At 33.9% G+C, this 13,368-nt stretch overlaps 1 protein-coding gene across 1 annotated transcript in view; it reads right to left on the bottom strand.

Annotated features, from left to right (window-relative positions):
• The window catches only part of LOC134529473 (twitchin), a 547,023-nt gene that overhangs the window by 442,052 nt on the left and 91,603 nt on the right, over positions 1-13,368 (bottom strand). Inside the window, exons 4-5 of the mRNA XM_063363606.1 lie at positions 11,217-11,379; positions 790-931 (exon numbers count right to left, since the gene is read on the bottom strand). Of these exons, the coding sequence (XP_063219676.1) occupies positions 790-931; positions 11,217-11,379 (305 nt within the window). The remainder of the gene's footprint in view (positions 1-789; positions 932-11,216; positions 11,380-13,368) is intronic.

Below are 13,368 nucleotides of genomic sequence, written 5' to 3'. Positions count from 1 at the left end.
AACTTTATTTATTTTTTAAATATGTATGTGATGTGAATTGAAGGACTTTGTAGTATAATATTATTATATTTTGTTTCCATACAAATTAAAATTATTTTATTTAATTTCATTCTTCTTGACAGTGTTTCTCATTTATGTGTAATGTATATTTTGTTCAATGAGGGTGCAGAGACGTTTGTAAGACCAAAAATATTGGTTTTATACTCTTTACTGTACATAAATTAAAACACAATAAAACACGTTATTACTCACAGGAGTTTCTACGTATAGGGCGCAAAGCAAAACTATCTCAAAACATTTTCCCAGACAGAAAATGTTGGTTTGATACCCCTAGCTATACATATATACAATCACAATAAAACACCTTATTACTCACAGGAGTTTCAACTTATAGAGCGCAAAGCAAAATTATCTCAGAATATTTCCCCAATTTTAGACAGTTTTAGGGTTGCAAAGCATTAATAAAAAGCTGGGTTGTAGTCTTCGTAAGGCAATTGCTTTGGACTTATTAAATGTTGATATCACTGTTTTTGATATACAGTAATATTTTCCAAATATGTTTTTTACTTCAGTTATACGAAATATCATTATATACCAGAACAAAATTTTTGTCAATAATTTTATAACCTTTATCACTAAGCCTGAATTTGGTTATATATTTTACAGATATTCTACTAATCACAGACATTCTTAAAAGTAATTTTGTAAGCAAATATTGCCTTGTGAAGACAAGCTGAACAAAAAACTTGCTATTTACACGATTTTCATCACAAAAACTTCAATACTTACTGTCAAAATTCAGACTTATTGTGGCATTACTTTCTCCTAATTCGTTCTTCGCTGTCACTTTGTATTTTCCAGCATCCTCGGCAGTGACATTTTTTATTTCCAAAGTAGCGAAATAGGAGTGACCATCTTTGTCCACCGTCAGCTGTATTACCAAAATAATTACTTTCAAGTCACTCTAATAACATTGAGTGATAATATTATAAACACATACATTAAACTATAGACACATAAAGTGTCTAAAGAAAAAAAGAACATAGTTTATATAAGCAGTAAGTACATGAATTTTTTTGGACTAAATTTCACAGTTTTATTAAAAGAAATGAGAAATATAATAGGCACCTTTTTTTTTATTTTAAACTTATAGCATGCTCAAATAAAGTAAATTATTATTTTGACCTTCTCTGTGTTCATGCGAATACTATAATTACAATACTGATGCCATAAACTGCTTCCATGTTCACTGCTTCCAATTTTATAATGTAACAAAAATCCAGAGCCCAATACCTTTCATATTTTTCAGTAATGCCAAGTCATGTAATTAGTAATAATTTTGCTATTGAGATTGAGTGTATCCGGTAACTGCTGAAATACAAATGCTGTTAAAAAAAAATATTTTTAAAAGATTGAGAAAAACACTTTTGAGGATGGTTTATAGAGTATGCTAAAAACGAAAACTTCCTAAACCACAATTTTGATAAGTATAGTGTACAAAACATTTATCACTATACATATTTTATTTATTTTTTTCAAATAAAACATATTTTTTTAGCATTGTTACTTTACAAAAACTATTAAATAAAAACAGTTTTTGACAATTTGAAAAATATTATTGTCAAATGGCAAACTGTGAATAGTAATTATGTAATACAATTTTATTTATTACACAGAATGTTCCTGAACAACAACAACAACAACAACAACAACAACAACAACAACAACAACAACAACAACAACAACAACAACAATGTTTGGCACATAATTCTTTACAAGAAATTAAGGAAAAACTGATTTCTACGTTTTTTCCTTAATGTATCCTTAAAAATCCAATTTTAAAACAGTTTATTTAAAGAAATAGCGGAAAACATAACAAAAAATATCTTCTTGTTGAAACACTTCCAAGTGGGCTACTTTTGCAGAATGTGTACATAAGTATCAGATACTAAATTTTAATTGCCTGACAAGTAGGTAACATGCAATATACACAATATGATACTGTGATTTTACACCTAGGTAGTACCTTAGTAAAAAAACAGACATACAACAGTTGCAATAAATACTGATGAAGCCCCTTTAATGTATTAAGACATTATCAATATTTACAAAAAAGCACATCTAGGCAAGGAATGCTACTTACATTCATGGTAAACTTCCCAAATTAACATAAATGTGCGGTGAGGTGTGGCTGGTGATAATTTGGATGCACCATATTTCCTTCCACAAAGACTGGCATGTGCAATTACTTCTCAAAGACACCACCCAAATTTTTACAAGATTTTCTCAATATTCATAATTGTATTTGGCTGCAGCAACATCAGGATGTCCTTCAGCAGATACGTGTTGCTGTGCATAGCATATGAGCAATGCAGTCTATGTCATAGCGCTGCTATATCTGTATTTACGTTTTCGATTGCATTAAATTTCTGCTCCCTTAAAGTTCAGTCTCACAAGCCAAGTTATTTTATTTATTTATTTATGTTTTTGACATTACTGATTTTAAGACCTAGTTTTGAAATTGTTAATGCGATACCTCCCTTGCATTTGTTTTTCTGCCACAATTATTTCCAATATTCACTTGTAATATAATGGATATAAAAAGTTGTGCATGTGATGACCATTAGAAAGACTTTGTAGCATTGCAGAACCCTGCCCTCCGAATTAAATAATTTTCTTTTAAACTTCTTTCTGTATAAGTAAATATAAATAAGTCAATGTTTTTAGAGTGGTGTGTATATTATGAGACAGTAGAATCAGACGTTATGGCTATTAATATATGTTAATTTCGCTTGCTATGTGTTTTAAGAAGGTATTTTGTATTTTAACAGACGTTTTTAATCATTACTATTTTTTATGAAATTATTCACAAATGAGCCGTTGTACTAGATTTTTACCTGTTTAGGCCTACTTTTTCAGGTTATTTCGAAATAATTTAATTTGGTAAAGTAATTTGTATTATAATTGCTGTTTATAATGTTCATTAACGTGTTGGGTGATTCTAGAACACGGTACTGTGTCTGGGCTGGTGTGATGGTTAGAAAGAGAGGCATGAGAGGCCTGTAAGTGGGAGTGAGAAAGGAACAGTGTTTCCCCGCCAACCGAGATAAAGACGGTAATTCCCCCCCTGCATGGGAACTGTGTGATAACTGCTCTCTCACGGTGTGGGAGAGAGAACGAGAATGGGAGTCCCCGATTTCGAGGTGAAATTGAAAAGAGATAGATCAGGGGAAGCCCAGAGTTCTGTGTGTAAAAGATTTTTTCATGTGGTGTAACTTGTTCTGTAATTGGCTGATATCTGTAGCGTGAATGAAGAGTGCGTGTGATTGGTCGGTGAGGTCAGGTGACTTCTCCTCCCTGCGTGGAGAAGAGAGTGGCCAGATTTCACCAGTCGTCTGTCGAACGCTGGACGAGTAGGTCGCGTTCGATGGCTTCTCACTAAATTATAATTTAATGTACTAATAGATAATTTCACGTTGGTGGTCGGAGCCAGGCCGAATATTAAATCAACCTAATTTGTTTTATTTTTTTTCGGACAATGAATTGGAAATTGCGGCCACTTTCGTCGGCAGTTGGCTCGGGGCGGAATTCGTTTTCGCTGGGTGCGGTCCTCTTTGAGGTCGTCCCATTTTCTTGTACTTGCAGTAAAACATTACTGAAGGACTTCGTCTACGATATAAATTTTCGGTAATTTCTCGTCATGCGAGCTACCAGCAGTTTTTCGACGGGCAGATATATGTGTGAAAAGAGTGAATGAACAATTGTAAGTGTTTGGATTCGTCGGGGCATTCTGTTTGGAAAAAAATTAAAAAACATCAAAATTTGCAATCGGCGTTGAACTGTTTATTTTTGTATATAACGAACCGTTATATTTGGCGCCCGGCCGCGCGGCTTGAATTTGGACACGACCCTGAGGTTAAGACGGACATTTTCGGCAGTAAATAAAAAATATAAACATTCTCAAAACAAGTTTGCGACTACGATAACCTCAAATAACAACAATCTACGATAAATAATGAACAGTTTAGAAGAAAACGGCAAAGTGTTTCCAGAACTTTCGGCGCAGCTGAGCGGTGAAGGCGGTTTTTCTCCGCGACGAGAGTCTACGAGCTGCTTCAGCGAGTGAAGTGTTCCGGAGAAACGACGGAAAACGGTACTTCGAGGGACTGAGCGACCCAAGGCACCGTGGGACTTCAGGCCTGTCTCATCGCGGGACATCGAGATCGTCACTTCGCGGGACAACGTGGGATGAATCGCCGATGATAGCAAGTGGAAAATTTAAGAAAACTGTATTTGTATTGGTTTAGAGAATTTAACTTGTGTTTGTGTAAAATTTGGTAATTTGTGTATGTCAACATGGATAACGCTAGTACCAACAGCAGCGAATCAGATTTCATGGGTTTTCAGGAAAATGTGGAAAATTCCGAACAGTCAAATCCAAATTTGAAAACAAGTTTAATAGAGCAAGATTTTTCATGTCGACAGGAAAAACCTGTAAACATGGAACATCCTGCCGAACTAGGTCAGGATATGGAATCTCACGCAATTAGCAGCCCAGTTGAGGTTATGGGGGGGTCAGATATGCTACAGAAATTAATGGAAATGATGCAAGGAATGACACAAAAAATTGAACAGGGTTTTACATGTCAACTGGAGTTAAAACAGGAAATGAGACAGGGACAACAGGAGTTAAAACAGGAATTAACACAGGAAATGAAACAGGGACAGAATGAACTTGCTCAGGGACGAAAAGAAATCAACAACAAAATTGAGGTAAATTCACAAGAGATTGCGAAGTTTAGGAGCGAAATAGGCACACAGTTGCGACAGGAATTTGGCAGGGTGGAGAACAAATTTGATGACTTTAAAATTAAAGAACAGGTAGCCATGTGTACGAAAAAGGTAGATGAATGTGCAAATGAAGCAAATGTAGGAAAATGTGAAAGGGAAATATTAGTATCAAAAGAAAATGTTGAATTAATTGTACATGATATACAGGAGCATATAAACATTGGGAATAAATGTGAAAAATTCCTAGATGAGGGAAACAGGGAATGTTTAAACAATGTGGTAGAAAAAATTAGTAAAGGTAAAGGTAATACACATGTCACCAGGATTATGTGTAAACAAATGAGAGAAGTTGAGATTGAAATGAAAGCGTTTTCAGATAAACTTAAAGATGAGTTTGCAGAGGACATGATCAGTGAATTGAGTTTGGCAAATTGCGGAGAAATGATGAAAGGAAAATTTTGTCATAACAGTAATGTGCCAAAATGTGGGTTGTGTGTAACGAATAGGGTACAAACTGAAATTTTCGCACCGATCCATGTGATAAAAACTGTGCAACATGTTCTGAGGTTGTTTGAGTGGAAGCATGTGTACAGAACTATCGCCGAGATAGTAAACAGTTTTTTGTTCTGTTCAAGGGCAGAAGAAAGTTATGGTAAATGGACAGGGGTGATGCAACCTCTGGAAACAGTGTGTGTAGACTTGTTTGGCCCACTGCCAAGATGGAAGGGTAGAGTCAAAACTAGTTGTGTTGTGTTTGATGTTTTTTAAATTTTTTGCAAATTTTGCCATTTTTTTTTGTTTTTCAGATTTTTTGTTTGTTGAATTGTGTACTTTTGAATAATGTTTTGAATTGTATAGAGTTTTTGTATTTTTTAAAGAATAGTTATAGTATAATATAGGAATGCACAAATGAGATTTATGACAGCAATTTTTTACAAGATTCTTAAAGAGAAGGAAGATAAATAACTATGTTAATGTGAATATTTTCTGTTTTGAAACAGTATAGTAATAATGGTATAAATTCTTTTTGAGTAGACAGTTACTAAATATTATGTGAAGAAATACTTATATTATGAGAATTGCATTGCACTTGGCTAATGTTTGGGTTGTTTAATGTGGTATCATGGGAAGATGTTAACTAAAATTTATGAGCTATGTTTTTGGAAAATGAAAGAATTTTTGAAAAGGTTTAATATTTTAAATTAAAATGCCACACATTGGTAATGGTAAATATTTGTTTTGGATTAAATAACAGGGTGTCAATATCTTATATTAAAGGTATGAAATGTAATGCTATACGTTAATGAATAACAGTCGTCGAGTTTTGAAGCTGCAGAAGCAGTTGTGTGTTCATGATGGCCAGAGTTTAGGTGAATTTTTGGTATTGTCCTAAATAAGCAGCAGATGTTTTTTTTTTTGTGTAATGTGGTTTGTGAGGCAGCTGGGGGGCCAGGAGGTTAGTTTTAAATATGTTTGCCGGCATGGAGTCCGATGTTTTTTTTTGCAAGGGTGTGTCCTTTCTCCTTGGTCGCTCCCACCCCTCATCAAGGTTAATTTTATGTGCTGTTGTTGCTGAAAGGGAAGATATGGTTTGAAACCTAAGGAAGGGCATTAGTTCATGTAATTTGTTTTTGAAGAATAGAAGCATACGTCTTTATCTTAATGAAGTATTTGTCATGCCATGACTATAGAATTGTCAAATTGTTGTTTTGTGGAAATTTAGGTAAAGTATGTAAACCATAAAATTTGATGTGTAATGACAAGTGCAGTGTATATTTGTGTATAGCTTTGTATAATTTTTTGTTTCTAATTTCATTCATAGGTTAGCCGAGCTGACTAGCAGCTAAAAGGGTTGTAATTGAGCGCCCCTTACCTTTCGGCTAGCTCAGGAGTTAGGAAGAAAGGAGTTAGGGAGGAAGGAATGATAGAGGAGGTTGGAAAAACTTTATGTAATTTGTGGCTATATTTTTTTTTTGTGTAAAAGGTTAGCCGAGCTGACTAGCAGCTAAAAGGGTTGTAATTGAGCGTCCCTTACCTTTCGGCTAGCTCAGGAGTTAGGAAGGAATGAGAAGAGGAAGTTGGTAAAACGGGGTATTTTTTGTGTAATTTGATAATAGGTTAGCCGAGCTGACTAGCAGCTAAAAGGGTTGTAATTGAGCGCCCCTTACCTTTCGGCTAGCTCAGGAGTTAGGAATGAAGGAGTTAGGAATGATGGGGAAGGAAGTTAAAGGAAAAGGAACTGTGTATTTTTTTTAATATTATGGTTAATGATACTAAGAAATGTAAGTGAATGTCAACAAATGAAAATGCAGTGTTGATAACAGAATTAAATTTTTGTGTATTTTCGTAAATATGAGGTGGTGTAACTTTAATAAGAAATTTTGAATATGATAAGTGATGATGTAGTGTGTTATGAAAAAGTTTTTGAAATTTCACATAACTAATTTAATGTTTTTTATAGTTGTATTTGTTGTGGAAGGTTTACTATGTGAATTACTGTCTCTTAGGAAGTGATGCATCTATTTAGAAGTTGTAGTGAATGGGTTATCAATATTGAGCCGATTAGTTCTAATTTTGAAATAAGTGTTGTCCAGTGGTTGGAGTTATGATGGAGCTATTGTGAAGATTTTTAGAATTTGTTTTTTTGGAGGGAATTTAGGAAAATTTAGTGTCAACAGTTTTGAAGCGATAGTGTTGTCAATGTTTTGTTGGTGCAGTATGAGGAGTGGAGGATTTGATTGATTCGTGGATGAAAGTAGTGGTTTCCTGGTAAGAGAGGAGTTATCCATCGTCGTGCAATTGTCATCTTGAGAAGGCGATTGTTGTTGTTCATCGTCATTGGAATTCTATGTGCCAGCTAGTGTCGAGGTGCTCCACTGCTGAAATGTTATTTGTCGTCGTTGAGAAGTTTTTATCATCGTTAAGGTAGTCATGGAGACGTAATTCCTGAAATTTTTGTAATTTTTTGGAGTTTTTTGCAGCTAGTGTCGAGGTGCTCCACAGCTGAAGTAGGTTGTCGTCGAGATTGTTTTTATCGTCGAGTTTGTATTTTGTCGCCGAGATTATTTTCAGGTGGTCAGAGGGACGTAATGCCTGCAGTTCTTGTTCCAGCTAGTGCAGCTGAGATAGTTGTGTCTTCGAGGTATTGGGAGTTGTTGCAGTTTGTGTAGAGGTGTCCACAGCTGTTCCAACCAGAGTTGAGATGTGATAGGAAGATTCTTCGTAAACCAGGGAACACTGCTTGAAATTTGTGAAGAAATTAATTTTGAAACTACTTGTATTTTGTATTAATAAAACTAAGAGAACATTAGGGATAAGGATTGTTGACTGTACCAAAACTGAAATATCATTTTTAAATTTAACAGAAAATTTGTATTAATCTTTGTAATTTATAAAAATAATTGTTTTTGAATTTCTTCTATAAACAAGAGTGTAATGACAGGATGCATTGATGTCTAAAGATGTTTTTAAATGTATTTTGTACAGATTAGTTTTTCACTTTTGTAACTTTTCAATTAAATGTAGTGTTAATTTAATTGAAAAGTTGGGGGGGTTATGTAGCATTGCAGAACCCTGCCCTCCGAATTAAATAATTTTCTTTTAAACTTCTTTCTGTATAAGTAAATATAAATAAGTCAATGTTTTTAGAGTGGTGTGTATATTATGAGACAGTAGAATCAGACGTTATGGCTATTAATATATGTTAATTTCGCTTGCTATGTGTTTTAAGAAGGTATTTTGTATTTTAACAGACGTTTTTAATCATTACTATTTTTTATGAAATTATTCACAAATGAGCCGTTGTACTAGATTTTTACCTGTTTAGGCCTACTTTTTCAGGTTATTTCGAAATAATTTAATTTGGTAAGGTAATTTGTATTATAATTGCTGTTTATAATGTTCATTAACGTGTTGGGTGATTCTAGAACACGGTACTGTGTCTGGGCTGGTGTGATGGTTAGAAAGAGAGGCATGAGAGGCCTGTAAGTGGGAGTGAGAAAGAAACAGTGTTTCCCCGCCAAACGAGATAAAGACGGTAATTCCCCCCCTGCATGGAAACTGTGTGATAACTGCTCTCTCAAGATGTGGGAGAGAGAACGAGAATGGGAGTCCCCGATTTCGAGGTGAAATTGAAAAGAGATAGATCAGGGGAAGCCCAGAGTTCTGTGTGTAAAAGATTTTTTCATGTGGTGTAACTTGTTCTGTAATTGGCTGATATCTGTAGCGTGAATGAAGAGTGCGTGTGATTGGTCGGTGAGGTCAGGTGACTTCTCCTCCCTGCGTGGAGAAGAGAGTGGCCAGATTTCACCAGTCGTCTGTCGAACGCTGGACGAGTAGGTCGCGTTCGATGGCTTCTCACTAAATTATAATTTAATGTACTAATAGATAATTTCACGTTGGTGGTCGGAGCCAGGCCGAATATTAAATCAACCTAATTTGTTTTATTTTTTTTCGGACAATGAATTAGAAATTGCGGCCACTTTCGTCGGCAGTTGGCTCGGGGCGGAATTCGTTTTCGCTGGGTGCGGTCCTCTTCGAGGTCGTCCCATTTTCTTGTACTTGCAGTAAAACATTACTGAAGGGCTTCATCTACGATATAAATTTTCGGTAATTTCTCGTCATGCGAGCTACCAGCAGTTTTTCGACGGGCAGATATATGTGTGAAAAGAGTGAATGAACAATTGTAAGTGTTTGGATTCGTCGGGGCATTCTGTTTGGAAAAAAATAAAAAAACATCAAAATTTGCAATCGGCGTTGAACTGTTTATTTTTGTATATAACGAACCGTTATAACTTGCGCATATTTTTACATCCACGAAGTCAATATATGTTGACAATATTTGCGGCAGAGCTACAAATGCAAGGGAGGTATAGAGTTAAAATTACAAAAAAAGCCCTTAAAAAAGTATATATGAAAAACCCACAAAATCCAAATGGCATGTGAGACCAAGCCTTAATGCACCTCCATCACAGTACACGTGAGAAGTGCATGTTGTCTACTAGTAAGACAATTGAAACTTAGCGTCTGGCGTTTATGTACACATTTTGCAAATATGGCTGACCTGAAAGTCTTCCAACAAGATAATCCATTTTTGTTTATTACCATGTACTTCTTAAAAGCATTACCTACACTGAAATACAATTACAACTTTGTGTTATAAAATTACATTCCCATTTTATTACTGAAGGATAGAGACCCGTAAATTTCGCTAATTCTTTTAGTCACAAAGTAGAATGCAAAAAATTATACCTCTGCATTGCTTTCATGATTGACCAGCAATTCTTTCAACACTATCCTGTACGACTGCGGGTTAGGTAACTACTAGATAGCATTAGAGTGACTGAATCACTTCAACTCACTCAAAAGGAAAGGTTTGGCATTAAGAAGTAAGCCAATAGAAAAGCATATGCGTGTACAAAACACACAAGATTGTGAATTTCAGCCTGATATTGAATGAATCTGCAAAATTTCAGGGTCTCTACTGAAGGGAGATGCTACTATAAACCATCTTTCACAAGTACAAAATCTTAATTACAAGAAATATTATTCATTGACTTGATGCTTAGTTGCAAGTAGTTTTTGATATTCCTACTAAAAATTTTTACTAAAATTAAAATATTTAAGGGCTCGCAACTAACTCCCTTTATAATCACTTATGAGGAAAAATTGTTTTGTATTATTTTTGCATGATGAATCGCCTGCCAGGGATTGTCTGTGTTGCTCGAACACATGGCGTGGTGTTATTTTGTAAAAGCTATCATTAAAGACACAAATTAGATCTAAATGGCCATCTATTTATTTTCTGTAACTTCACGAGAGAAAGAAAACAGATCTAGTCTATTTGAATGGTCCTGATGTCACAATAATAAAATAATGATGAAATAAAAGAATGACAAAACATTCAGTTTTCTTTTTGTAAAAAAAAAAATTACTGAATATAATTTATATACTTTGATAAAACTGGTGAGCAACAGATTTTTATAACATAACTGCAAACCATGACCAGACAAGGAAACATCATAAAGATGGGTTAGTAATTAATATACATGTAAGGAAAGAAAATAAAAATGTCACATTAATGTCTAACAAGTTTTTTCAATATGGGGAGGTATAAATTGGAGTTTGACATTATGACATTGCAATACTGCACAAGGAAAGTGCATTATAAAATTTAATACGATGGGAAATTTCTAGTAAAGTTCAGGCTAAACCATCACTCATTTGTTAAGAAATCAAACCACAGTAAATTTAGTAGTAGTCACACTTTAAGTATGTGTATAATTTTAAGATAAAATATTATGAGAAAGGAACATGGAATTTAGTTCACAATTTGTATTCTTATCAGCACTCCATTAAATATGAAAAAACTTTAAAAAGTAAACAAAATGCAATATTATTACACAGCAAAATAGCATTTAACTTACCCGATGTCGAGAAGAATCCTTAACTGCCGCTCCATTGTGAGACCAACTGACGGTGGGCCTAGGGTCTGCCTGAATTCGACATTCGAACAACAGCCGTTTGCCGTCCTCCTCTTGTCGAATAGAAGGCTTCTTCGAGAATGTCGGTGCAATGCCATCAATTTGTCTGCAGAAAAATAAATGGTGACATTTTAATTTAAATTTTTATCCCACTGAGTACCAATAGTTTCAAGTAAAACCATATTTCCAGGAATAATTAATCATACATTAACATTTATGTGACTTATTCATACAGATATCCATTTCAACTAAATTTTTGAAGGTATAAGCACAAAATAAATAAGAATGATTTACTTTTTCTTATGAATTCTATATAACTTATGTAATTTGTTCATATATTTAAAATATCTTTATAGATATTGTTTTATTTCTACTTTCTTTAGGCCAACGTGTCTCGGGCACGTGCAAGTGAGATGAAAACTAGAAAGAGGAACAAAAGTGACGAACTTGGGTGACCGCACACATTGGTTCAATTATTAATATGAGCCAGTAGATTGATTAAGGATTTAATTTTGCCCCCTCGTAACATAAGGCGCCATAGTAAAGATGTCTATCTCTCATGGCACCTTAATATTATGATGTTCTGCCATTACTTAAGACGTGCAAATTCGGTGGTCATAAGTTAAAATGTTACGTCATAAGACAGAAATAAGGTTTTTAAGTAACAGTTTCTATTAATACTTGAAATTATTTCCTGGAAAAATTGTTTTATAAATACGATTGTAACATGTTCCAATCACGTCACACAATCACGACATGTTTGTGCTCTAGGACAATTGTGTTTTTCTCTAGGAACATTAACAGGTTATTGTACAAATTAATAAATACATTAAATAATAGTAACATTTAAACTGAAATGTTATCACAAAGTATAATAGGAATAAATAATACATGTTTATAAAAGAAGTATACATTGACAGTTGCAAGAAAAATCAATCAATCAATAACTGGGCATTGATATGCTGTTTACATCTCATTACCTAATCTTGATTTGTAAATTTGTTAGTAATTTTGTCACTATAGATCCCAAAATGTGCTAGTACATCCATACAATTAAAAATTGTTTATTGCTAAATATCCTTGGTTTTTCGGTTCCCAGCATCAAATTTTGGTGTGGTGTCAAAATCATCTTAGCAACAAATTAAGTGAAAACTGTACAATGCTAAATAAACCATCTTAAGAAATTTTTCTACAATAAAACAGCAAGGTTGCTAGTAAAACAATCAATTTTCACAAATGCTAGACAAGGTAGTAGCATTAAAGATACAATTTGGAAATAATTCCTGCAAAAGGTTTTTTTTTTTTTGCTTTAATGGCTTCATTTGTGACCCAAGACTATCCTAGGTTTTCTTCCTCGGGGGAGCTGTGGAAAAGTGGTGAGGGTAAAAATGTACCCCCAAAAGTGGTGTTTTTGCTTATTCACTTATATCTCCTAAACTAATCCAAATTTTGAAAAAGTCCTTCAAATAAATGTTGCAATGCATTAAATTCTGCATTGAATGAAACCCAGAGTGAATTTTTGGATTATCTGCTACCAAACTACAGTAGGTCAAAGTTGGACCAATCTCTCATATTTACGAAAAAGTTTCATTTCAACATCAGTTTTTCTCATATATGTTCAAAAATAACCTGTTTATCATAAAAGTAGGTATTTCATATACACATTTAAGATCATTAAATTTTGCATCAAATGGAACCAAGAACCAATTTTTCAGACAACCCGTTACTTAACTACAGTATAGGTCAAAGTTTTGAAGAAGATATTTTCTAAAATCTGATGTTGAAAACAACCATTTCTGCTGATGTTGAAAATTGGTCCAACTATATAGGTACATTGTGATGTGACATACAGAATAATCTGCATACTGATGTATAATCCTTATTATTTATAACTACATACGAGAATGCTCACATACTCTTCTTCAGTTTAAGAATTCCTTTGACATGGAGAGGTAATAACAATTTTTTTGTTAACAGTTCTCTAAAAAACAGTTTTATTAAAATACGTGTTGTGTTTTTTCAAGTGAAAGTACTTAATATTAGTTATTTTCAGCTGCTAATAAAATGTCTACAGTAAAAAAAAGATAAAAATACT

This window comes from Bacillus rossius, chromosome 2 (assembly GCF_032445375.1).
Source record: "Bacillus rossius redtenbacheri isolate Brsri chromosome 2, Brsri_v3, whole genome shotgun sequence".
NCBI classification, from domain to species: Eukaryota; Metazoa; Arthropoda; class Insecta; order Phasmatodea; family Bacillidae; genus Bacillus; species Bacillus rossius.
Note: the sequence above shows the minus strand (reverse complement) of the source record. Positions and strands in the feature narration are given on the sequence as shown.